The 27,873-nt window shown below is 46.6% G+C and overlaps 1 protein-coding gene across 3 annotated transcripts in view; it reads right to left on the minus strand.

Moving 5' to 3' along the window:
• Positions 1 to 5,057: 5,057 nt before the first annotated feature.
• The window catches only part of GLRA2 (glycine receptor alpha 2), a 322,491-nt gene continuing 299,675 nt past the window's right edge, over positions 5,058 to 27,873 (minus strand). For all 3 annotated transcript variants that reach the window (XM_073668082.1, XM_073668081.1, XM_073668083.1), the window contains one exon: positions 5,058 to 12,073. In XM_073668082.1, coding sequence (XP_073524183.1) covers positions 11,795 to 12,073 — 279 coding nt within the window. In that variant the 3' untranslated portion in view covers positions 5,058 to 11,794. The remainder of the gene's footprint in view (positions 12,074 to 27,873) is intronic.

The raw sequence follows: 27,873 nt of genomic DNA on the forward strand, positions 1-27,873 counted from the left end.
TACCGGGGAATCAGCCGGCACACAATCACAGTATAAAACACAAGATATATAATAAACTTTCATGAGACTCATGGATCATGTTATACCCATATATAGTGAGATAATACTCTAATAAGGAAGGGGTTATGTCATTCAAAGTGCATAGTGCAATAAATATGTTCCCAACTAAATATTCAGAGTAGTAACTTCACAAATGTACCAAGAAATAAATTATAAAGAAAGTGTCAAATGCTCCTATGAAAGACCTGAAAGTTGGAGGAAGGATAATAATATTTAAGGGGCAAACAAGGCCCTTCTGGTATTGCCCCATTTTTGTAGACCTGTCCACCTCAGGAATAAGAGATATAAAGTTCTCCTTGTAGCGTGGGTCTAGAAGTGTCATCAACCAGTAATGACTGTCACCCAAAATTTTGAGAATGCGAGGGTCATGGGAAAGGCAGCTTAACATAAACTCAGCCATTTGTGCCAGATTGCTAACAGGCAAGACTTCCGTGTCCTCACCAAGTGGACGACTGACCATGCTCTCCTCCTCCTCCCTGTCCTCAGGCCATCCACGCTGAACAGATGGTATGACAGTTGTGTAGGTAGTACCATCTATACCGCATGAAACTAGCTCCTGTTCTTCCTCCTCCTCTTCCTCATTGTCACCCAATCCACGTTGGGATGAGATGAGGCTTGGCTGTGTGTAATCACCCTGTATGGTTCCTTGCTCCATCTCATCGTGCTCCGCCTGCAATGCATCCTCTTTGATTGTGAGCAGAGAGCGTTTCAGAAGACAGAGAAGGGATGGTGACACTAATTATGGCGTCATCGCGGCTCACCATCTTGGCTTAGTGGAATCCTCAAAGTTTTGGAAGATGGTACATATGTATGACATCCATGTCCACTCCTGAGGTCTTATGTGTGGAGTCTGAACTGAATACCAACAGCCTTGTTGGTGCTGGTACTCAACAACTGCCCTCTTCTGCTCACAAATCCTTCCCAACTTCTGCAGTTTCAACACGTGGGGACATCACACACCAGTCTGTGACCCGAAAGCTGCAAATGCTGCTGAAACCCAGCAAGTGTGGCGGAAGCTGTAGGTGACATTCTAAAATGGGCACACAGGCAGCTTACTTTAACAAGCAGACCCGGCAGCTCCGGGTAGGATTTGAGAAACCACTGAACCATGAGGTTAAGCACATGGGCCAGGCATGGTACGTGTGTGAGCTCGCCTCGCTTCAGAGCCGCCACTAGGTTCTGGCCATTGTCACACACGACCATGCCTAGCTGTAGGTTCAGCGGTGTGAGCCACAGATCTGCCTGCTCTTTCAGAGCTGTCCACAACTCTTCAGCATTGTGCGGTTTGTCACCTAAGCATATTAACTTCAGCACAGCCTGCTGCCACTTGGCTGAAGCAGTGCTGCAGTGCTTCTGTAGCACCCCGAGGGCTCGGCTGCTACAGGGGTATTGCACCTCGAACCAGAGGGGTGATATTCCACTCCCGGGTAAGGATGGATTGTGGACCAGGACTCGGTAGGCTGCATGCACCACACACACCCCATTTCCGAGGGACAGCTCAACGGTGCTCCCACAGAAGTGTAGGCACGACAGCTTCTGTCCCTGGCTGGAGTGGGGAGGGGAAAGTACACCCAGTGGTGTAGGAGCAGATAGGGGTGGGTTTCTGGGCATAGGTAGGAGCCCATTGGTTGCTAGTCACCTGGGCTCACACATACAGGGAGGTATATAAGGTGGGCACCATCTTAAAAGTTCAGACAGACAGTCAGAGGAGAGCAGGAGTTCAGCCAGAGAGGGCTGACAGGGAGCTGTGGCTCAGTCTGGGCCCAGCTCCACGAGGCAGGCCTAGGGTGAAGGCCGGAGCCAGAGAGAACGGAAACAGAAAGGAACAGAAAGGAAAGAAGAAAAGGAACTTTAAGAGAGGCCCAGAGACACGAGAGCAGAAGGAACCCCATAGGCCCAGGAGATTGCGGGTGACGGGTTGGCAGAACAGGGTACCGGAACCCAAATTGGTGGAGGCAATAAATTCCTCAGCCAAAGACCGGAGGTTGTGACCACAACTTGGTGCGACCCCTCACTACATCCACCAGAAAAGCATACCACATAGGGTCAGGGAAACCGGAGATAGGTTTCGCCAAGAGAAGGCCCGAGGAAGCTGGACAAAGGTGGGTCACTGGTGGGGACGGCCAGAGAGAGGAAGAGAAGGGAGCCCTGTGCCACGCTCTGGAATTGCCTGGGAGTTGGTCGAGCCCCTTGCCTGGTGGACGCAGCACGGCTTGGGCAGTCACCGCCGGTACCGAGGTGACTAGGACCAGTAAAGAACTGTGAGTAAAGCATTGGAAAACTGCAACCACACGTCTCTGTGTTTCATCGCCGCACCAGCACCATCAGTACTGGGATGCTCACACCATCACTCTCATCATCCACACTAGCTGCCCTGAGGCAATACTTCTCCCGTGGGGAGTTATCCCATAGTTGGCTGCGCATACAGCATCAGCCTCAGCGGTCTGCAGTGCAGCGGCGGTCCCCACTGACCGCAATCCACGGGTGGCGTAGTCGGACACTTGTTATTACACTAAGACTGCCACTGAATTGACCACCCTGGGCATGGACCGGGTCAGCGTCACGGAGACTACAACCCCCAGTGATCCGGCTCCGGGTATTCCCTGCACAACACAGGCCCAGGGGGCGCGTCACTTCCAGCTTGTGACTGATGTGGTCATTTCAGAGATGGAGGCTGAAGAAGAGGAGGAGGCTGAGGAGGATGAGGTGCAGGAGCTCTAGACTGTGGGGGCAACCCTGATTGACCTAGGGCCCGCAATCCTTGGTGTCGGGAGGACGTGTTCTGTCCCAAGGTCCGACTGGGTCCCGGCTTCCACTATGTCAACCCAGTGTGCCGTCAGCGAGATGTACCGTCCCTGACCACAAGCACTTGTCCACGTGTCCGTGGTTAGGTGGACCTTCCCGGTAACTGTTGATGGCATGGCTAATTTCTTGGGACACATGCTTGTGTAATGCGGGGATAGCACACAGGGAGAAATAGTAGTGGCTGGGGACCGAGTACCGAGGGATGGCCGCCACCATCAGGTTGCAGAATGCTTCTGTCTCCACGAACCTAAAAGGCAACATTTGGAGCGCAAGCTGTCGCGAAATGCGGGAATTTAATAGTGTGGCCTGTGGGGCGTTGGCTGCGTATTTGCACTTGCGTTCCAAGGACTGGGGTATGGACAACTAACGCTGCACTGGGATAAGGACGTGGACGTGCTTCTTGATGCTGCTACTTGAGAGTGTGCAACGACAGGTGCAGGGCAGGAGGCATCTTCGCATGCACCATGGACAGGGGATTGGCTTGCATGCACAACAGCGGAAGAAGCAGTGGTGCCACCTGCAGACTCTGTTCCTGGACCCTGGGGTTCGGCCCACAAAGTTGGGTGCTTTGCTGCCATGTGCCTGATCATGCTGGTGATGGTCAGGCTGGTAGTTTTGCCACCCCTGCTGATGCTGGCCTGGCAGGTGGTGCAAATGGCCTTTTTGGGGTTATCAGCAGAGTCTTTAAAAAACAACCAGACTCGGGAAGACCTAACAATTGTACTGGCATTTTCCGTTGTGTTGGTGTTACGGGGAACGGTTGCCCGCCTTCTGTCTGCCTGTTGGGGTGCTCTGCCTCCCTCCCCCTGTGTGCTGCTGTCCTCACTCTGCATGTCCTCCTGCCAGGTTGGGTCAGTTACTATATTATCCACCACCTCGTCCTCCACTTCCGCACTCTGGTTCTCCTCCTGACTTTCTGGCAATTGTGTCTCATCATCGTCCACCTCTTGTGACACTTTCCCACCGTCGCCTTCGTATGAATGTGGCTGCTGAAATATTTGGGCATCGCTACATGCGATCTCCTCTTGCCCCGCTTCAAGTGGACCGGGCGAGAGGCCCGAATCTATAAATGGAAAAGTGAACAACTCTTCAGAGTGTCCAAGTGTGGGATCAGTTGTCTCTGGGCACTCAGCATGGTGGGAGGAAGGAGGTTCAGGGTGAGGAATATGCGGTCCAGACTCACAGCTACTGAGACTTGACCGTGTGGAAGACAGGGTGGTGGTTGTGGTGACTAAGTGACTGGAAGCATTATCTGCTATCCAACCAATAACCTTTTCACACTGCTCTGTGTTCAATTGTGGTGTTCTGCAGTCGCCTATTAATTGGGACAGGAAGGTCGAGCAAGAAGATGTGGGTGTTTGTTGTGGAACAATTTCAGCTTGCTCACGGCCTCGGCCTTTGCATGCACCATCACAATCAAGTCCATTTCCCCGTCCCTTGCCATGTGCCTTGCCCATTTAAAATGGAGGACAATATCTTCCACGCTCACTACAAATGGCTGAATTTGGAGCGAACTTATATGTGATCCGTGTGACAGACAAATCACTTTGAATACCTGGCTTTTAGGTAAATATCTTGAACAGCAAACCGGTGTCAAAAACTTCGCTGACACACTAAAGAAAATTTTTAATGGAGGCCAGAAATGGAAGCATTTTCTGAAAAAGTATATGTGATCCGTGTGGTGGAGAAAACACAGTTTTAAATACCTGGCCTGTAGGTAACTATTTTTAACAGCAAACTGGTGTCAATAGCTTCACTGATACACTGAAACAAATTTTAAATGGAGGGCAGAAATGGCAGTATTTTCTGAAAACGTATTTGTGATGTGTGTGATGGAGAAACCACAGTTTTAAATACCTGGTTGTAGCTAACTATTTTGAACAGCAAACCGGTGTCAAAAACTTCGCTAGCACACTGAAACATATTTTTAATGGAGGCCAGAAATGCCAGTATTTTCTGAAAACGTATATGTGTATTTGTAGAAAATTCTTTGAGAAGTGCTTTCTTAAAATACACATATATATATATATATATATATATATATATATATATATATATATATATAAATAAAAGTTGTTTGAATACCGTATTATTTTTGCTGTATTCATTAAAGCTTTGCCTTAATATTGGATTGAATAGGAAATGGTTAACAAGAGTAAAAAAATGACTAGACAATAATCAGATCTTAACCACACTGAGCTTTATTGAAATGGAACAAATATTTTTTTTTCTTTTTTAAGTAAATTGATTTACAGTCAGTGTAAAATTTTCACTTCATTGTTAAATTGCACGCATTTCATAAGTAAAAATACTTTTTTGTTTCATTTTCATACTTAAAATATGTATCAAGGACCTGAACTTCGTAGGTAGTAAATCAAAGGTTAATAAGATCTGGATACGAAAACCACAGTCAAAGTTTAGAATTCTTAGGTTAATCAGTAGTATCAGAAATGACAGCCATTTTGAGAAAGATAAAAATTGGAGGTTTGTAAACAAATTTGAGTTAAAGTTTGTCCACTGCCGCTGGACTGGCGGCAGCGATAAACTTTACTAAGCTACACCATTACAAGTGACATCAATAGTGTGGTGCATTGAGTTACACACGAGTAGATAGATGATCGCTTGGCACTTCAAATTCTCTGGTAAACCAGAAGTCAGTATTCCCAATAAACCATGTACATTAGTGTTTATTCACAGACACTGCTCTGTGTGGTGAACAGCGCCCCATACTATATCTTCTAATCACGTTGGTAAATTCTGAGGCTTGGCCCTAAGAGAATCTGACTTTGAATGGAAAAGCAATGTAGCTCTAACTCTTTGAGCAAGTTGGAAAAACTTCTCTTCATCAAGGTCAGACACTATATGGACAAAGGTATCGGGACACCTACATATTACACCTACAGTAGCTTTTATGATATTCCATTCTAAATCCATAGGAATTAATATGGAGTTTGTCCCTTTACATGTAAAATTGCTTCTACTCCTCTGGGAAGGTTTTCTATAAGATTTTGGAGGTGTGTGGGAAGTTTTGCCTATTCATCCAGAAGATCATATGTAAAGTCAGGCACTGATGTTGGATGAGAGGGCCGGGCTCACAAACTCCGTTCTAGATCATCTCAAATGTGTTCAATGTGGTTGAGATCAGGGCACTGTGCAGCCAATTAAGTTCTTCCTCACCCAACCATGTTTTATAGACCTTGCTTTGGGCACTGGACACAGTCATGGGTAACAGAAATGGGTCTTCCTCAAACTGTTTCTACATAGTTGGACGCTACTATTGCCAAAATGAATGCTGTATGCTCAAGCAAGACAACCTCATAACATTCTCCACCAAACTCTACAGTTGACACAATCCAGTTAGAAAAGTTACATTTTCCTGGCATTGACTAAACTAAAACCAGATTTGTCCATTAGACTGGCAAAGAGAGATGTGTGATCCGTCACTCAACAATACACAGCTCATTGGCGGATTGCTTCACACCACTCCATTCCATGCTTGGTATTTTGTTTGGTGATGTAAGACTGCATGCAGCTGCTCGGCCATGAAATCCCATGCCATGAAGCTCCTGCTGCAAAGTTTTTGTGATAATGTTAATTGTAGAGAAGGTTTGGAGCTCTGGAGCTATGGAGTAGGAAGAACTTTGGAGACTTTATGCAGTATGTGCCTCAGCACTCAGCAACCTCTACAACTTTACGAGATCTTCTACTTCATGACTTACTGTTTCTAAACTCTTCCACTTTTCAATAAGACTCACAGGTGATTGTGGAAAATTTAGGAAGGAATTGTTAAATTGGCGGCATCCTATTACAGGGCTATCCTCTTATCACTGAGCTTCTCAGAATGATCCATTTTTTCGCAAATCTCTGAAAAGTCAGACAGCATGGCAAGGGGCTGAATGTTATAAACCTTTGGTAATGAGACTGAATTTAATTTCTACTTGTGTCCCAATAGTTTTGTCCATATAGTGTATGTTCCATGATGACAAGCCCCAGGTGCCCACAGAGCAGACTATCTCCATTGTTAAAGAAGTTGTGTCACCATGACATCCCTGTTTAGCATTGAGACATCTTTAGGGCTGACAAAATCCCTCTTTGCTCATGAGTGAAGTGGTCCTGGACATTGTCCTCTCTCTTCACAGGCACCACAATGTTAAATACAAGAGAGGGAAATGACATTGATTGCCATGCTTCTCTCCTCTAAGCCTTGGGAAGGGAATGTTTGGCAGTATTATCCAGAACAAGTAAAGGCCCTTTTGATTTTGTTTGTTTGTTTTATTCTGGAGTCTTTCATTTAATATATTTCCCTGTATTTCATTAATAGAAAAGAGATATATGTGATCTTGATGGTGACACAAAAGTCGAAGGGTGAGCGATTGTCTGGTCAACCATTGGTGCCCTAGCATGCACTAGATTTATGAAGCCGAATAGCTGATTGGATGGTGTCATTTAGTGCAAAATTGTAATCTAAATTCAATATTAGTGTCAAAGAAAATAATAAAAAAGACATAAATAAATATATAAATAAATAAATAGATAAAACAGATATTACAAATATTGGAACCTTTCAAATCAGTATTTGGGCATATCCACTGAAATTGTTTAAAGTGCTGATTGTTAAGAAAAACCACAGAGCGCACAAATGAAATCCCAAATATTACATTGTTATCATAAAGCAGTATCTCTTCTGGAAATTCACGCTCACACAAGATATCAAAGTATAAACCTTTTATATATATATATATATTTATATAGAATATGTATACATAAGTAGAAATCATCTGAACGCAAAAGAATTGCTTGGTGCGACACTAGATACTAACACTGGTGGAATGTACCGGAGCTCAGATTTCTCTCAAATACAGAAAAAAGGCTGCAATTACTTTAAAAAAATTTGGTCCTCACCTCGTACAGCGTGAAGTCACTGTTTGTTTATCAAAATGGCGACCTGTTCAACCGGTTATTAAATGGGGTGATCAAATGGAGGATTTCACATGAGATTGTTTTAGCTTACTTCTTTGTGGCAGTGCTGGCTACATTGGACCCATATTCAACAGAAAAGCTTAATAACATCATAGCACAGAATAACTAAAGCTGGCACCAGACATAACGCTAATGAGAACCGTTGGGTCTTTGGTGCTAAAATAAACTGTTCTAATCAGCGGAAAATCAATAGGTATATTGGACCTGATTTTAATTTTTTTCACTTACGAATGAAAACATGTTAAGATTCCTGACCAATCAGAGTAAAGATATGTTATAAAATAACACAATATATTTAAAGATACTTTGCTATAATCAGAATAATTTGCCCACTGATATAAGTTCTGATTATAGTAAAGATTGCAACGACGTGTTCTTTGTTTTGAAAATATTCATGTTCAGGAAATTTTTGAACCAATGGAAATGAGAACACTTGATAATCATCAAATTGTCAATTCAACTCAACTAATGTCTCAGTGGTTTTGACCTAGCTGACAATGCTAGATAAGAGAGGTGTAGAGATGTTAAACTTTTATTTTTGTACTGTTTTAGTTGCAGCAATAATGAGAAATTGAAGTTTGATTCTGGTGCAAGGCCCCTGCTACTGCATTTTGGGGATCACTAAGTGCTCTTGCTTCTCGGCAGTATTGCCTCCATAACTTCTCCCATTTGCTCTTGAGCGATGGTTGTAGCGTCCAACCAGGAACACACTACAGCTGTTATTTGAAAGCAATGGGGGGTATCAGAAGCCTCAAAGGTGTATCATTTGGATGACAATGGAATATAAATCTACAATCTGAAATAGCACATATCCAGTTCTTAATCTTCCCAGTTGCCTCTCACAACTGCTTGACTCACTGAAAGTACTTCTCACATCTCTCTGATGAGCAGGGTGCCTGCATTATACTGGCTGAGCTGACTTGCACTCTTGACTTCCTTTGCCTTACTTCCTACAATGCATTATGTATTTAATTATTATTGCACATTTCAAACACTCACTCTGCAACTGTATATACAGTGGGGAAAATAAGTATTTCATACACTGCCAATTTTGCAAGTTTTCCCACCTACAAAGAATGGAGAGGTCTGCAATTTTTATTGTAGGTCACTTCACCTGTGAGAGACAGAAGCTAAAAATAAAATACAGAAAATAACATTGTATGATTTTTAAATAATTAAATTACATTTTATTGCATGAAATAAATATTTGATCACCTACCAACCAGCAAGAATTCTGGCTCTCTCAGACCTGTTAGTTTTTCTTTAAGAAGCTCTCCTACTCTCCACTCATTACCTGTATCAATTGCACCTGCCTGAACTCGTTACCTGTATAAAAGACACCTGTCCAAACACTCAATCAGTCACACTCCAACGTCTCCACCATGGCCAAGACCAAAGAGCTGTCTAAGGACAACAGGGACAAAATTGTAGACCTGCACAAGGCAGGGATGAGCTACAGGACAATAGGCAAGCAGTTTAGTCTGACGGCAACAACTGTTGGCACAATTATAACAAAATAGAAGAAACAGAAGATGACTGTTAATCTTCCTCGGTCTGGGGCTCCATGGAAGATCTCACTTCGTGGGGTAAGGATGTTTCCGAGAAAGGTCAGGAATCAGCCAAGAACTACATGGGAGGACCTGGAGAGAGCTGGGACCACAGTGTCAAACATTACCATTAGTAACACAATACGCCATCATGGATTAAAATCCTGCAGGGCATGCAAGGTCCCCGTGCTCACGGCAGCACATGTCCAGGCCCGTTTGAAGTTTGTCAATGACCATATGGATGATCCAGAGGAGGCATGGGAGATGGTCATGTGGTCAGATGAGACCAAAATAGAACTTTTTGGTATCAACTCCACTCGTCATGTTTGGAGGAAGAAGAAGGATGAGTATAACCCCAAAAACACAGTCCCAACCGTGAAGCATTGTGGGACAAACATCATACTTTAGGGGTGCTTTTCTGCAAAGGGGATGTAACGACTGCACTATATTGAAGGGAGGATGGATGGGGACATGTATTGCGAGATTTTGGCCAACAACCTCCTTCCCTCAGTAAGAGGATTGAAAATGGGTTGAGGCTAGGTCTTCCAGAATGACAATGACCTGAAACACACAGCCAGGGCAACTAAGGAGTGGCTCCGTAAGAAGGATTTCAAGGTCCTGGAGTGGCCAAGCCAGTCTCCAGACCTGAACCCAATAGAAAATCTTTGGAGGGTGCTAAAACTCAATGTTCTACAGCGACAGCCCCGAAACCTGAAAGATCTGGAGAAGATCTGTATGGAGGAGTGGGCCAAAATCCCTGCTGTAGTGTGTGCAAACTTGGTCTTGGCAAACTACAGGAAATGTCTGACCTCTGAAATTGCAAACAAAGGTTTCTGTACAAAATATTAAGTTTTGTTTTTCTATTGTATCAAATACTTATTTCATGCAATAAAATGCAAATTAATTATGTAAAAATCATACAATGTGATTTTCTGCATTTTTTTTCAAGATTTTGTCTCTCACAGGTGAAGTGTACGTGCGATAAAAATGACAGACCTCTCCATTCTTTGTAGATGGGAAAACTGGCAAAATCGTCAGTGTATCAAATACTTTTTTTCCCCACTGTATATACATACTGTATATACATACTAGTATATAATAAGTATAATGCAAATCATTGGGAAAATTGGGTTTCAATGGACGTTACAGAGTGAGCACACCTGTAATCTAACTTTCCCAATGCATAAAACACATAATAACATTGAGAAAGGAAGAATATAAGGTGGGAAGTTGAATCAAGGAGAAGAGGGAAACTTGAAACAAGTTTTGGGGAGGAGTGGAAGTTAGAATTGCTCAGATTATCTGCAAAAAAATGAGTGGGTGATTGAACATACCATGTGAATGACTGATAAAAATATTTATGGACAGATCCAGGCATGATCTACCATGTGCTGTGCTGAGCTCTGTGTCCCTGTAACTTTCTGTCTGTGTAGATGGCAGCCCAAAGCACTTCTGTGAATCCGTCCTGCCTGTCTGTAGCTATAAACAGATGATTCTTGACAACAGGCAGTGGACAACTCAGTTGCTCAGAGAATGGAGATCCTAGAAACTGGTCACTCCAAAAATAATATTTTTTTGTAATGAAAGTATATTATACATTTGATTGTGGCTACACTTGCAATCTGAATCAAAAGTGAACTCTTATTATAGAGAGCCGTGAGCACTTAACCCTTAGGGAGCATCTTCAAAGTACTTGCAGGATTGGGGCGTTCCAGAATCACCTTTTTTTTTCAAATTAATGCTGTTTCTAAATTGGTATCGTAAAGTATGTTTATACACCTTTACACATCTCTCATCGAGTTTTATAGTTGTTGACTAAGTCCCTTCAATCACGGAACAGATTTAAAGGGGTTGTACATGAGTAGAAAAAGGTGTCTTCTTCGTGTATACAGAAACCATGCCACACTTTTCCATGGCTGGTGGTTGGGGTTTGGCATTGCAATTCATCCTCAATCGAGTGTTTAGGACTGCACTGTAATACCAGAACACAGCCCATGGACATCAGTTGTGTTGTCTCTAGAAAAAGAAATCCTGGACAACCACCATCTAGTGAATGATTTGGCAAATTGATTCAGTAAATTAATACAGATATCTCCATAACTTTTCTGACTTGCAGTACTTTTCTATTGAATGTACCATGTGTCTGAGTAGGCCCAGGAGCTATTCATCATAAATGCTGGGAAAAAGTAAACCGAAGACAACATTAAATACTCGAAAGAGAATAGTTAAGCTCAGGCTTAATATTCATCTTCTTTGCTCCCCAAATGTCTTTGTTCCTGCTTTCTGTCTTCAAGGAGGAGTACAGTAAGTGGATATAAAACCAGTCTGAATGTCTTGGGGATTTTCCACTACATATTTACAAGCACACTTTGGCATTGAGTTCCCTAAAATAAATAAGTGGCTTATTTCTTGTGTACATCCTCGTGCCGTATGATTTTATATGTAATCCAGTAAAAGATGTTAAAAATGAGGAAGGCCAGTGGAAAGGCAGCCCGGGATATGGTATCAATCCGTTTTGCTCGATCAACAAACTTCTTCTTGATAGACTCGGCATCCTTTGGTGGTGGAGGGGGAAGGACTGGTGGAGCAGCTTTCACGGCAGTGCCATCTTTTACTTGCAGGCAATGGCCCATCCCATATCCACTAAAGTTAAACCGACTGTCCCGGGCCATATCGTCATCCTGAAAATAGAGAGAGAAAAGAACATATATTATATAATTTATCATACTTAAAGTAATTCTTGACTTCTTGATAAGGGCCACTAAACCTGCAATTTTTGTGATCTTTATTTTCTTTTCAGTAGATTACAATCTATTTTTGTGTAAAAGGGTTTCCCACTCAAAATTTTTTCGGGTCTACTTATTTACAGGGTCACCCTGACAATCCTTTGCACCGTGCTTCCCGATGTACCATGGGTCACCTACCATTTCTGTACATCACAGTGCTGAGCACACATCCAGTGGTCATTGCATTATCGCATCCTGTCACCAAAATACCACCCCCTCAAGTTTTATCTGGAGAGAGTAAAAGGAGGATTTGGTTTGCCTTCGGGGGAAAAAGGGTATGGGACGAGCTAGAAAAACTGCTTCCTGGGATGTACAGTGAAGAATAAATTGAATGGAGAAATGGCGTAGAGGATTACCAGAGTGACCCTTGTTAGACAACTAAAAAAATATATTTTTGGGTGAAAAAACTCTTTTAATGTATATATTCAATGAGGTTAGTGTCAGGAAGGTCAGAAAAATGTTTACCCCAGGATCACTACTTCAACTCATAAGTCTCAAATTTCTAGAACATCTGTTATAATAGCTCCTTTTATAAGGTGCATACAGATGTAGCAACTACCATCTTGACAAATGACACAATAAATTGTTCAGATTTTGTGCAATGGTGCCTATTATAATTGTGTGAATTTTATTTAATAGGAATTGAATTCTACTCAAATTTAAAAAAAAAATCTGTATTCTCCAGAATGAGTCTTTTTTTTATAATTCGCTCATAGTTCACACATCTCCAGCCACCTCCACTGCTCGCTCTCCCACCTAATCTTACCACTGCCATGCGCTGATGTTCCTGCGCATGTCCAGGCACGTCCAGGGCCTATTCGAGGGCAAAAGTCTTGGCCCAAAATACATGTTGTAAAGCTGTGGCCACCTTGTGACTTCACGACAAGTGGTGCAATCTTAGGACACACACTGTAGGCTGGGACTTCCGGCTGCAATTAGGCCTGGAACATCTCTGTGCATGTACATTGTAAGGTCATACACTCTGGTCTAGTCGCAGCCGGAAGTCCCATTCTAGCATGAAGATACCCAGGGGTTCAGCATACAGCAGTGGTAAGAAAAGGCGCTGAGGACATATGGGGGACAGAGAGTAGCAGAGATGCGCAGTGAGGTGAATATTAGTTGTTTGTTTTGTTTTTTTACATCATACGTTTACTATGCCCTGAGGTCTCTCCAGACCCCAAGGGATAATAAGTGACATTAAATTCACTGAGAATAAATTAGCTGCAAATTAAATTTCCCGGTAAAATCCGCTCGATTTGCCGAACTCGAATCACGTTTGATCCTCTCATCCTTAGAACCTATGCAATTTTTGCGTAGAGTGTCCATATATACAAGATATATTTGATTTCTCGCATGATATTTGTCTTATTTATAGGCTAATAATATCTTACCCTAGTGTACTCTCTTTTTTGTGAGTGTCCTTATTACCTTCCCCTTTTTTACTATTTTCTGTGTGTTTTTTAAAAAGTCTTCCTTTGAGCTAGTTGAGAATCTGGAGCATTACATTTATTTGTTCTATGAAACTCTCAAAATGGCCAGAAAAAGAGAACTTTCATGTGAAACTCGACAGTCTATTCTTGTTCTTAGAAATGAAGGCTATTCCATGCGAGAAATTGTCAAGAAACTGAAGATTTCCTACAACGGTGTGTACTACTGCCTTCAGAGGAGAGCACAAACAGGCTCTAACCAGAGTAGAAAGAGAAGTGGGAGGCCCCGCTGCACAACTGAGTAACAAGACAAGTGCATTAGAGTCTCTAGTTTGAGAAATCGATGCCTCACAGCTCCTCAACTGGCAGCTTCATTAAATAGTACATACAAAACGCCAGTGTCAACATCTACAGTGAAGAGGCGACTCTGGGATGCTGACCTTCATGGCAAAGTGGCAAAGAAAAAGTCATATCTGAAACTGGTTAATAAAAGGAAAAGATTAATATGGGCAAAAGAACACAGACATTGGACAGAGGAAGATTGGAAAAAAGTTTTATGGACAGATGAATCAAAGTTTGTGGTCTTTGGATAACACAGAAGAACATTTGTGAGACGCAGAACAACTGAAAAGATGCTGGAAGAGTGCCTGACGCCATCTGTCAAGCATGGTGGAGGTAATGTGATGGTCTGGGGTTGCTTTGGTGCTGGTAAAGTGGGAGATTTGTACAAGGTAAATGGGATTTTGAATAAGGAAGGCTATCACTCCATTTTGCAATGCCATGCCATACCCTGTGGACAGCGCTTGATTGGAGCCAATTAAATCCTACAACAGGACAATGACCCAAAGCACACCTGCAAATTATGCATGAACTATTTAGGGAAGAAGCAGGCAGCTGGTATTCTATCTGCAATGGAGTGGCCAGCGCAGTCACCAGATCTCAACGCCATTGAGCTGTTGTGGGAGCAGCTTGACCGTATGGTACGCAAAAAGTGCCCATCAAGCCAATCCAACTTGTGGGAGGGGCTTCAGGAAGCATGGGGGGAAATTTCTCAAGATTACCTCAGCAAATTAACAGCTAGAATGTCAAAGGTCGGCAATGCTGTAATTGCTGCAAAGGGAGCATTCTTTGACGAAAGCAAAGTTTGAAGGAGAAAATTATTCTTTAAAATAAAAATCATTATTTCTAACCTTGTAAATGTCTGGACTATATTTTCTATTGATTTTGCAACTCATTTGATATATAAATGTATGACAACACAAAATTGTCTGGGTGACCCCAAACTTTTGAACGGTAGTGTATATCCTAATAGAGAATGTTGAGTTAATAGAGGGGGTCCTTTGTTCAGGATCTTCATCTATTGGCCAGGGTAGAGAGCGCTACAAAGAGTCTCTGTTATTCTGGAAGATCGAACATGTCGGCATTACATAGAAATCCTACTTATTTGATTGGACAATGTGTAATGCCTGATTTAATCTGTGATGGCGCTGCAGGGAAATAAACAGGAATAACAGAGGAACCAAACAATGCAGAGGTCTAAACATAAGTGTTCCTAAATTGTAATTTCATGGAGAATGCAACTATTTAATAAAACAGACATGTCAGGAGAACTGTTAGTTCCTCTATAAAAAGAACCTGTCATGTCGTTTTACCACCCAATGTGCACTGTGACTCATTACATGACCTGACAATTATTACAAACAGGCTGCTATCTGCTTTTTTCAGATGCTGCAAAATTGTCTAGCTTCATTACAGTAAAACTTGCCACACTGCGCATGCTCAGAAACAACATGGCAATGGATCATGAGCAAAAGTGTAAAGGCGGCAGGTATGTCCTATAGTAGCTGAGCGGTGTCAACCAATTCTGAGTTGGACACTCTTCAGAGGTCATAAGCATACAACATTTTATAAAATTTTTCAATTTGGCGACATCTGAAAGAACAGACAGGTTCTCTAAAGTTTATCAGGCCATGACACAGTTTAGGTAAGTAAAATTACCTGATAGTTTGCCTTTAATGCCATCAAATAACCTCCCCCCTCATAAAATCGACCTGTATTTCAGCACCATACGATACTGTTTCCCACCATTAATGGTAGTAGAGTATTACTACTTACATAGCTCTCCATCTGCCAATGCATATATAATGATACATGTGTGACCTATATTCTTACACTTTTTTTACCTGCTCTTAATGTTGATAAAGGTTTATAAGGGCTACAAGGTTATAACCATCCAGAAAGAATTAAGTCAGTCAGGAAAAGAAGAGCATCGTAAGTGGAACCCTAAGGAGACTGGAGATTGCGAAATTGCGATTGTTTTTTTTCTGCATGAGAAACAGCAGGGGTGTCCAGGAGAGATAACTGCAATAGTGCAGAGAATGTATTATATCTGGAAACAGCTTAGAAATCCATTGTTTGTGCAGCAGGAATTAAGGGAGATTTTTGCTTTCAAAAGTGCTCCATGGAGGACACAGAGATACTAACGTCACCACCTATGGAATTGCCAGCACCGTTTATAGAGGGGCAAAAGTAATCTTATAAATAATTTGGCAGCAGACAATTAAGAAGGATTTGCGTACCCATAGCGGTAAAAGCAACCAAAATCAACGCATCTTGTACACTATATAAAAGTCAATCAAACCTGATGATTTTGAAGGAATTGGCCAACTATCTACTGTATTTGGGGGCCTGCTGATTGTCCCCCAACAAATTATGGATGTGGTGGTTGGAATTCAATAGCTTGATCCTTTTGTTCCGTGCCCACATAAGCTGCTGTCAGATGATTTTGGCAGTGTCTCTCTCGTAGAGAACACAGAAGCGTTCAGCCGAGCCAAAATCTCCTCTGTATGGGAAAGTTCAGAGAGATGGCTGTCAGCTGACAAATAATTCATCTGACAGCTATCTAATGTTTATAGGTTGGGGGTTCACAAAATATTTCTGATGATAAGGCTTAACTCAACAGTTTTCACAATTTTTTTGTAACACATTGAGAGGCCGCGAATAGACTTTGACCATTTCTTCATGGCCAATAAGATCTTTTCATGTATTAAGCATCAATGGGCCAAAATGCTTTGATTAATACAAGGAAGTTTAAAGTTCTTCATCGGATCCTCTTCACATCCCCAATAATTTAGGTTTAGTCAGTCTTCACAAAAACAAACTTATTTTTGACTCAAATTTGTCCTCCCAAGCCAATCGATCCCACAGTTTTTCTCTTCTAAAATTGAGATGAGTGGTGGTCAGACCTTTTGGTGATGGATGATGGACACTGTCAGTAAGTGTTGGAGCACTCAAGATGAATCTACCGGGAACATTAATTGCTTTATTGTCTCCTACTCCCCACCTAATGCAATAACTTCTCCCTGCCTATTATAGTAAAAATAGCTGGAAGATATGGTATACCCTTGTGTAGCTCAACAAAATTATTGGGTTACTTTTTTCCATTTTTTAGGAAATAATAGTAAGTGGGGAGCAGATTAGACAACTAATTTCTTGCCTCACCCAGTTCCAGTAGCACATCTCCCTGAGCAGCTGGTTGCTATGCAATCTGCTAGATCCGGCTACCCCTCCGCTTTTTAGCAGCCCTGGCAATGTAGGGTTGCCAGGGCAACCACTGCTCCCAGATTACATTGGTCCTGGTGCCTCTTTAGAGAGGACTCCAACTTTTACACCTTGTCTGAAAAACAAGGTACATCCTTGCCTGGCTATCGTTACTGGTAGTCTTTGGACTCTGTTTTTACTCATGAACTTAAGCTTGAGCTTGCCCTTGTTCCTAGATTATGCTCCTGTCTCGTCCATTAGATTTTTGCTGGTACTGAATCCAGGCTATGGTTTTGCCTAAACAGTTGTCGACCCTTGGCTACATTGCCGTAAGTTCTTCCCTCATAGCTCACCTGTCACACTGAATGTCACACTGACTCTGCGTACAGGAGGTCAGGGGCCTAAGCTGACCCTAAGCTGGGGCCCTGACTAATCCCTCTTCCTGGAGGTACTGTTAAAGGTACAGAGGTCCAGGCCGCCAGCGTAACCCCTACCTCCTGAGGATCTCTGCACCTCAGTAATCTAGTCCTGAGAAGTACCCCGATCACAACAATAGGGGACAGGAAATAATATGCCAACACTCAGTACTAAGACGAACGAGACAGTACAAGGGTCAAACCAAAAACCACCTTGCGTACAAAAACTACACCACTACTACAGAGGGAACACCAACGGGAAAGGAGATAAATGATAAAGCGAGGAAGGGAAAAACCACACCAAATACACTTAGCTCAGAACTCCAAAATACCACGATCCGCTCTGTTTGTCTGTATGAAATGCTTTCACCGACACTTCCCTAACAGACCGGCAGGCATTTGAAGGAGTCCCACTACTGCAGCATTGATTGCAGCTGGGCGAGGCTGGACCTCGTCTAGCACAGAGAGAGAGAGTTAACTCCCTCACTGCTGAAAAATGCAAAACACCAAAAACTCAGCTGCGAGAAGTCAGGCTGTGTAATCGTGATGATCTTCGTGGCGACACACCCGTGACAGTACCCCCCCTTCTACGAGGGGCCTCCGGACCCTCAGGGCCAGGTTTATCCGGGTGAGTCGTGTGGAAGGCCCGAACTAATCGGTCAGCGTTAATATCCGACGCAGGAACCCACATCCTCTCCTCAGGACCATACCCCTTCCAATGAACCAGGTACTGAAGGGACCGTCGATTAAAGCGTGAATCGATGACCTTCGATACCTGGAACTCCAAGTTACCATTAACCACCACTGGAGGGGGAGGTAAAGGTGACGGTATCACCGGCGCCACATACCTCTTAAGCAACGATCTGTGGAACACGTTGTGAATTTTAAACGTAGGGGGGAGGTCAAGACGGAATGCCACCGGATTAATTATAGAACTGATCCTGTACGGCCCGATGAACCTGGGACCCAGTTTCCAGGAGGGAACCTTAAGTTTTATATTCCTGGTAGACAACCATACCCGATCGTTCACACTAAGGTCCGGACCAGACACTCTCCTCCTATCAGCCATACGTTTGTATCGGTTCCCCATAGTATTCAGATTCTTCAGCACCCCTCTCCATACTGAAGCGAGTGATGAGGAAAATCGTTCCTCCTCAGGAACCCCCGAAGAGCCCCCCCTACTGAAAGTACAAAACTGGGGGTGAAAACCATATGCCCCAAAAAACGGGGACTTACCAGTGGACTCGCTCCGCCTATTATTAAGAGCAAACTCTGCCAGAGGTAAGAAAGAAGCCCAGTCCTCCTGGTTCTCTGACACAAAACACCGGAGATATGTTTCCAAGCTCTGGTTCATACGTTCCGTCTGACCATTGGTCTGAGGATGAAAAGCCGATGAGAACGATAAATGCATCCCCCGCCGTGTACAAAATGCCTTCCAGAATTTGGACACAAACTGAGACCCCCGATCTGACACCACATCGGAGGGTACCCCGTGAAGCCTCACAATCTCCCCAATGAACACCTGCGCAAGAGTTTTAGCATTAGGAAGAGCAGGAAGAGCGATAAAATGTGCCATCTTGCTGAACCTGTCCACTACAACGAGTATGACCGTTTTACCCGAAGACGGCGGGAGGTCCATAATAAAGTCCATAGACAGATGAGTCCAAGGACGCTCCGGGATCTTCAAAGGTAAGAGGGCCCCAGACGGACGGGTATGTGAGGTCTTAGAGCGCGCACAAACCCCACAGGATGCGACAAAAGTTACCACCTCCCTATGTAAGTTAGGCCACCAAAACCGACGCGAGAGGAGATCCACCGTTGCTTTACTCCCCGGGTGTCCTGCAAAAACTGAGTTATGGTGTGCCTCGATCACCTTTTGTCGCAACTGATCTGGAACAAACAGTCTCCCTGGAGGTCCAACAGGGGCGTCCCCCTGTGCCTCCAATACCTCCTCCTCAAGCTCAGAGCATACTGCCGAAACCACCACCCCCTCCTGAAGGATAGGAACCGGGTCGTCCGTATTCCCGGCCCCAGGGAAACTACGAGATAAGGCATCCGCCTTTACATTTTTTGACCCAGGACGATATGTAACGACAAAATTAAACCTGGTAAAAAACAATGACCACCTAGCTTGTCTGGGATTCAGACGTTTTGCGGACTCCAGATATAGCAGGTTCTTGTGATCGGTGATGACGGTGACCGGATGGACTGCCCCCTCTAAAAAATGGCGCCACTCCTCAAAAGCTAACTTAATGGCCAAGAGTTCCCTATTGCCGACATCGTAATTCCTCTCAGCGGACGACAATTTTTTAGAGAAAAAGGCGCACGGATGCCACTTACCAGGGGACGAACCTTGTGACAATACTGCTCCCACCCCTACCTCGGAAGCGTCTACTTCTACAATGAATGGCTGTGACGCATCAGGTTGAATGAGTATGGGTGCCGAGGCAAAACATTTTTTCAAGGAGGAGAAAGCTTGACAAGCCTTGTCAGACCACCTAGAAAAATCCGTCCCCTTTTTTGTCATGTCTGTGAGAGGTTTAACCATGGACGAGAAATTACGAATGAACTTCCGGTAATAATTAGCAAACCCCAGGAAATGTTGTAGTGCCTTAAGATTCTCTGGCAGATCCCACTCAAGAACTGCCCGCACTTTCCCAGGGTCCATACGAAAACCGGACGCTGAAACCAGGAAGCCTAAAAACTGGAGTTCCTGTACGGCGAACACACACTTTTCCCATTTGGCATACAGTTTATTATCCCGCAAGATCTGTAACACCTGCCTAACGTGCTCCTGATGAGACACCAGATCCGGCGAGTAAATTAAGATATCATCCAGATATATGACAACAAACTATCTCACCAAGCGGCGAAAAATGTCATTAACAAAGTGTTGGAACACCGCCGGGGCATTAATCAGACCGAATGGCATGACAAGGTTCTCATAATGCCCCTCCGGAGTGTTAAAAGCCGTCTTCCACTCATCCCCCTCCTTCATCCTAATCAGATTGTACGCCCCCCTGAGATCCAACTTAGAGAACCATTTGGCGCCCACGATCTGATTAAAGAGATCGGGAATAAGTGGGAGCGGATACGGATCTCGGACCGTAATCCGATTAAGTTCACGGAAATCCAGGCAAGGGCGTAGGCCTCCATCTTTCTTCTTCACAAAGAAGAACCCCGTGGCCACCGGTGAAGATGAAGGTCTAATATGCCCCTTAGCCAGACTTTCAGAAATATAATCCTTCATGGCCTGCCTCTCAGGACCAGAAAGGTTATACAACCTAGCTTTAGGTAACTTGGCCTCAGGGAGCAGTTTTACAGAACAGTCATACTCGCGATGAGGAGGTAGTTCCTGACACCCTTTCTCCGAGAATACATCCTCAAAGTCCGCCAGAAATGGAGGTAAGACCCTAGGAGTAACCGCACCGATGACCGTATTCATGCAGTTTTTATTACAGAATTTACTCCATTGGCTTATCTCTCTAGATTGCCAATTAATAACCGGGTTATGCTTAGTTAACCAAGGAAGGCCCAACACTATAGGAGTGGGAAGACCCTCCAACACATAGCAAGACAACAGTTCTTTATGTATCGCCCCCACTTGAAGTTTTACGTTATGCACAGCTTGCAAAAAACTTCCCTGACCGAGGGGCCTGGCATCGATCGAGAATATGGGGATGGGTTTAGCCAACTCACTCAATCGCATACCTTGAACCCGGGCAAACCGAGCGTCCACCAGATTAGCCCCAGCCCCACTATCCAGAAGAACAGATATCCTCTCAGTTCTCGTACCCACCACCACCTCCGCCGGTACGAGAAACTGAGATGAACCTAGGGACGAAATACCTACTCCCAGATTGCCGTCCACCACACAACCTGGGATCAACAGTTTTCCGACGACTCTTCACTCTGCAAGGGACGGGATGGACACCCCCCAATAAAATGTCCCTTTCTCCCGCAGAAGAAACACCTTCCTGTCTTAAGGCGCACCACCGGTCCCCTCCCCCGAAATGATGTCCCTCCTAATTGCATAGGCTCCTCTGGACTGACCAGGGGACCCTCCATATAAGGAACCCTTGTAGAAGGTGGAGTCATCACAGGGGGCGGAGTTGCCCCGCACCTCTCCCAAAGCCGTCTGTCAATGCGAATAGCAAGGGCCATAGCGGCTTCCAGTGACGCGGGAGGGTCATACTGAGCCAACACATCCTTTAATTTGTCGGATAAACCTTGACAAAACTGGCTCCTAAGAGCCGGGTCATTCCACTGGGTGTCCGTGGCCCACCTACGGAACTCCGAACAGAATTCCTCCGCCGGACGATCTCCCTGCTGGATCCTACGTAACTTAGATTCAGCAAGGGAATTCCGATCCAGGTCATCATATACGAGACCCATAGCTGCAAAAAACCTATCCACTGACTGGAGAGCCTGGGAGCCTGGGGGAAGAGAGAACGCCCAAGATTGTGGGTCCCCTTGTAGGAGCGATCTGACAATTCCCACCCTTTGTTCTTCACTCCACGACGACCGAGGCCGCAGCCGAAAGTACAACTTGCATGCCTCCCGGAAAACAAAAAACTTGTCCCGCCCCCCAGTGAACCTGTCAGGGAGAGCTACTTTAGGTTCTGGTCCGGCTTGCTCCTGGGGATACAAAACCTTGAACCTAACGTCCGCCAGCTCCATGGACAAACTCTGCAACTGCCGAGCTAGACTGGCTACTGGATCCATGGTAGCTGGAGAGAATCTTAGTGGGTTGGTGAAAATGTCACACTGAATGTCACACTGACTCTGCGTACAGGAGGTCAGGGGCCTAAGCTGACCCTAAGCTGGGGCCCTGACTAATCAATCTTCCTGGAGGTACTGTTAAAGGTACAGAGGTCCAGGCCGCCAGCGTAACTCCTATCTCCTGAGGATCTCTGCACCTCAGTAATCTAGTCCTGAGAAGGACCCCGATCACAACAATAGGGGACAGGAAATAATATGCCAACACTCAGTACTAAGACGAACGAGACAGTACAAGGGTCAAACCAAAAACCACCTTGCATACAAAAACTACACCACTACTACAGAGGGAACACCAACGGGAAAGGAGATAAATGATATAGCGAGGAAGGGAAAAACCACACCAAATACACTTAGCTCAGAACTCCAAAATACCACGATCCGCTCTGTTTGTCTGTATGAAATGCTTTCACCGACACTTCCCTAACAGACCGGCAGGCATTTGAAGGAGTCCCACTACTGCAGCATTGATTGCAGCTGGGCGAGGCTGGACCTCGTCTAGCACAGAGAGAGAGAGTTAACTCCCTCACTGCCGAAAAACACAAAACACCAAAAACTCAGCTGCGAGAAGTCAGGCTGTGCAATCGTGACGATCTTCGTGGCGACACACCCGTAACATCACCTGTGGCTAATAGGTGACTATACGAGGAGTCCTAGAAATAATATGGTGAGCACTCAGCGGTGCAATTAAATGATCTGTGCCAGGTGGTAGGGAACAGCATATATATCAAATAATACCACAGCACTGAAAACTTGCAAGTGAAGACACACAAACTTTATTAAGTGCATCAAAGAGTCTGTACTAGAAAAAAGGCCAATGTTTCGGTCAGACTGACCTTTATCAGGGCCATTGAAAAGGACAGACAAAAAAACTAGTAGCTTTTTTCTGTCAGAATTCCTGTCCTTCTACAGTTTGACCTCTAGTGGCTGCTATTGTTCACCTTAATAATTGTGCTGCAAGCCCACTCCTTACCACTGGAGGCTGCTGTTGTGTTCTGCAATTGCCCTTTACTAAGATGGCAGATTCTGAACCTGTGGGATCCATCTTGCTTCCTGTTTGGGCCTACTTAAAACCGCATGGATCTCTCACTCATTGCTTCAGTATTGTGTCTAGCTGTTAGTGACGCGCCCCCTGGGCCTGTGCTGTGCAGGGGGATACCCGGAGCCGGATCGCTGGGGCTTGTAGTCCTCCATGGCGGTGACCCGGTCCGTGCCCAGGGCGGTCAAACCAGTGGCAGTCTATAGGTAAGAACAATGTCCGACTACGCCACCCGTGGATTGCGGTCAGTGGGGACCGCCGCTGCGCTGCCGACCGCTGAGGCAGATGTTGTTTGCACAGCCGAGTATGGGATAACTCCCCACGGGAGAAGTATTGCCTCAGGGCAGCTAATGTGGATGATGGGAGTGACGGTGTGAGTGTCCCAGTACTGATGGTGCTGGTGCGGCGATGAAACACAGAGACTTGTAATTGCAGTTTCCAAAGCTTTACTCACGGTTGTTATTCTGGTCACTTGGGCACATGAGGGACCGCCTGAGCCGTGCTGCGTTCACCAGGCAAGGGACTCGACCAACTCCCAGGCAACTCCAGAGCGTGGCACAGGGCTCCCTTCCTTTCCTTTCTCTGGCCGTCCCCACCAGTGACCCACCTTTGTCCAGCTCCCTCGGGCCTTCTCTGGGCACGCTGATCTCTGAGTCCCTGACCCTATATGGTATGCCTTCCTGGTGGATGTAGTGAGGGGTCGCACCAAGATGTGGTAACAACCTCTGGTCTTTGGCTGAGGAATCTGTTGCCTCCACCAATTTGGGTTCCGGTACCCTGTTGTGCCAACCCTTCACCCTGTATCTCCTGGGCATATGGGGTTCCTTCTGTCCTCGTGTCTCTGGGCCTTTCTCTGTGTTCCTTGCTTCCTTTCTCCTCTGTTCCAGTCCTTTCTTACTTTCCTTTCCGTTCCTTCTCCTCTCTCTTTCTGCTGTTTCTGGCCTGCACTCCAGGCCTGCCTCTGGAGCTGGGCCCAGACTGAGCCACAGCTCCCTGTCAGCCCTCTCTGGCTGAACTCCTGTCTTCTTCTCCTCCTCTCTGAACTGGCTCCTGTCCTAAGATGGTGCCCACCTTATATACCTCCTTCTGACACCCGAGCCCAGGTGACTAGCAACCAATGGGCTCCTGCCTATGCCCAGAGACCCACCCCTATCTGCTCCTACACCACCGGGTGTACTTTCCCCTCCCCACTCCAGTCAGGGACAGATGCTGTCGTGCCTGCACTTCTGTCTAGTGGGAGCACCGTTGAGCTGTCCCTCGGAAATGGGATGTGTGTGGTGCATGCAGCCTACCGAGTCCTGGTCCACACTCCATCCTTTCCCGGGAGTGGAATATCACACCTCTGGTTCGAGGTGCAATACCCCTGTAGCAGCCGAGCCCTCGGGGTGCTACATTCCCCCCTGGTAAATCACAGCACGTCCTCGGGCTGGAAAAGAGCAAAACAATTTAAAACATACAAATTTTTAGAATGCATTCGCATATAAGACATTAACCAAAAACTCATCCCTTTATGGGAGGTACTCTTCCCTTTTAATGTTACTGGTATTAACATCATAAAACATTATAAGACTTTCTTCACACACATATAAAATACTATAAACTCTTTTAGCAGCATATGAAACTTTTTCAGTATAAGACATTCTTAAGCAAAAACATTTTCAAGTAAAACATTTCCAAGACCGATTCTTGAGTTCTGGCCGCTGTGCAGCTTGCGACCAGGTAAAGGTGCAACAGTCCATTTAATTCCGAGGTAGACGTTGCAGTCTTTGTATAAAACCAGTAGGGGGCACTTTAAGAAGCGCAACTATTTACAAGGGATTGGCCGCTCTCAGTCCTCGGCCAGTGGGGATAGGGGAATGGCTGCTCACAGTCCTCAGCCTGGTTAGGGATAAGGGGCACACAGGTAACAGTCCCTTTAACAGTTCCACACTAGTCCCAACGGGGACCACACTTCAATCAGCAACAGTTCTTGTACCCTGACGGGTAACTATGTACAGTTCCATTTTACCGTTTACTGGTAACGGTGTCCTCCCGATGCTCCTTCCTCGTACTCTTCAGACCCGTCCGGGCCCTCAGGGTAGTCCATGTCTGGGCGGTACCGCAGTTCCTCCTCCGTTAGACGGTGGACATGGAGGGCGTACAGTCCCTTTGCGCTCTTGTGCCGGGTGTAGGTGACCACGTCACCGAGGTACAGGTCACGGCCGTGATATCCCTCCGGCAGGTGGCTCTCTACGTCCCTTCTGGTGACAAAGACGTCGGTGTCAGCCTCCGGGTCTCTGATGAAGCCCCAGCCGTGTTCCAGCTGGAACTTGACTACGGTCCCGGTGGCTCTGGGACCGCGGATGGCGTGGGCGTCTTGTCGGGCCCTCCTCTTCTGTTCCGCGCTCCTGGCCTGGAGTCGCTCCTCCCTGATGCGCCTCTGCCGTCGCTCCCTTTCAAAGGTGGCCAGCTGCTGACGGCAGCAATCCAGGCGCTGGGCTGCTTCCGCCCGGGTCTCCTGGGTGAACCCCATGAGATTCTCGCCGGTGGGGTCCCATGCAAACTGGGCATCCTCCGGCGGGGGTGGAGCGATGTTGGCAGGCTCCGGGGCCGGGATCAGAGGCTCGCTCAGGGGCTGTTCTCTCCGGAGACGGGGGTTGGCAAACTCCGGTGGCCACTCAAAGGGCAGCCCGTCCGGGCTGGTATGTTGGGCGCACAGGTCCGCACCCAGGGGTGGCACCGCGGGCTTCGGATGGGTGTCAGCGCCCGGGGGCACTCGGCCTGGCGACCAGGCCGGTGGTCGCTTGTTGGTCGCGCCCGGGGGTGGCACCGCCAAGGTAGGGGGCGCTGGTGAGGTAGCGTAGCCCGGGCGTGCTGGGCCTTGCGTCCCGGCCTGTGATGTCTCCCGCTTTACGGCGCCCGGGTGCAGAGGGCACAGCGCGGGGCGGAGCGTGACAGTGACGTTTGCAGCCTGAGGCCTAGCTGGCGGCGGTGGAGGCATGATGTCAGGTACAGTCCCCGGGGCTTCGGGTCCCGCAGTGGAGGGTGAGGGCAGGCTGGTGTTCCCAGGGCTTGGGGTGGTGGCGTCCCCATTACCTGCTTCGGTCACCGTGGCCTCCTCCGCGGCGTCGTCTGCAGCTGCCGGTCCCTCTTCTCCGCGCCCAGCTGTAAGCGCGCTGCCCGGTCCCGGCGGGGTCCTCCGCTGGCTGCCTTCGTGCTGCCGGGCCATCTCCTCTCTCCACCCGGAAAACACATCCCGCTGCGCCCGGACCATCCTCCTGTTCAGGTCTTCCAGCGCTGCGCGCGCACTGTCCGGGTCCCTGGGCAGCTGGGCTAGCAACTCTCTCAAGCTACAGGGTGGCTCAGCTTGCAGCAGGCTGCGGGCCAGGGTGCTGGTGGAGTTCTCTGCTCCCTCCATCTCCGGGTGCAGCAGGTCCAGACTGATCCAGGCCGCGCCCGGCCCCACAGTTTTCTTTCCTATCCGCCCCCATGGGGGGTGGTCTTGGGGGCATCTGCTGACAATCACCCTTAGGGGCAGCCCCCCCACATTGATGGACATCCCCACTGCTGCATTCATGGCTGGTGGGGGCGGGCTCCTTCTTTGGCGCCATTCTGGGACCTGGCCCACGATGGGAGGTGGCTTCCTGCTGTCCTTTGGTGCGCACATAATGGCGTCCGCTCTGCCAGGGCGGGAAAAACGGATGAAGATGGCGGGAAACGGTCCAAAATGGCGTCTGATGGCGGGAATCGGCTCCGGATGGCGGGAAACGACTCCGGACGGCGGGAAACTTCTGGAAATGGCGGGAGACTTCTTTTCAAGGTACATGTACGATCTTCTTCAAGCACGCAATACCCGCTTGTGGCGGGTTGGTAAAGATCCTGCCGACTACGCCAAAGTTGACGCGCCCCCTGGGCCTGTGCTGTGCAGGGGGATACCCGGAGCCGGATCGCTGGGGGTTGTAGTCCTCCATGGCGGTGACCCGGTCCGTGCCCAGGGCGGTCAAACCAGTGGCAGTCTATAGGTAAGAACAATGTCCGACTACGCCACCCGTGGATTGCGGTCAGTGGGGACCGCCGCTGCGCTGCCAACCGCTGAGGCAGATGTTGTTTGCGCAGCCGAGTATGAGATAACTCCCCACGGGAGAAGTATTGCCTCAGGGCAGCTAATGGGATGGTGTGAGTGATGGGAGTGATGGTGTAAGTGTCCCAGTACTGATGGTGCTGGTGCGGCGATGAAACTCAGAGACTTGTAATTGCAGTTTCCAAAGCTTTACTCACGGTTGTTATTCTGGTCACTTGTGCACATGAGGGACCGCCTGAGCCGTGCTGCGTTCACCAGGCAAGGGACTCGACCAACTCCCAGGCAACTCCAGAGCGTGGCACAGGGCTCCCTTCCTTTCCTTTCTCTGGCCGTCCCCACCAGTGACCCACCTTTGTCCAGCTCCCTCAGGCCTTCTCTGGGCACGCTGATCTCTGAGTCCCTGACCCTATATGGTATGCCTTCCTGGTGGATGT

This window comes from Phyllobates terribilis, unplaced genomic scaffold, assembly GCF_046119375.1.
Source record: "Phyllobates terribilis strain yellow unplaced genomic scaffold, ASM4611937v1 Scaffold_2__4_contigs__length_985480577, whole genome shotgun sequence".
Lineage (NCBI taxonomy): Eukaryota > Metazoa > Chordata > Amphibia > Anura > Dendrobatidae > Phyllobates > Phyllobates terribilis.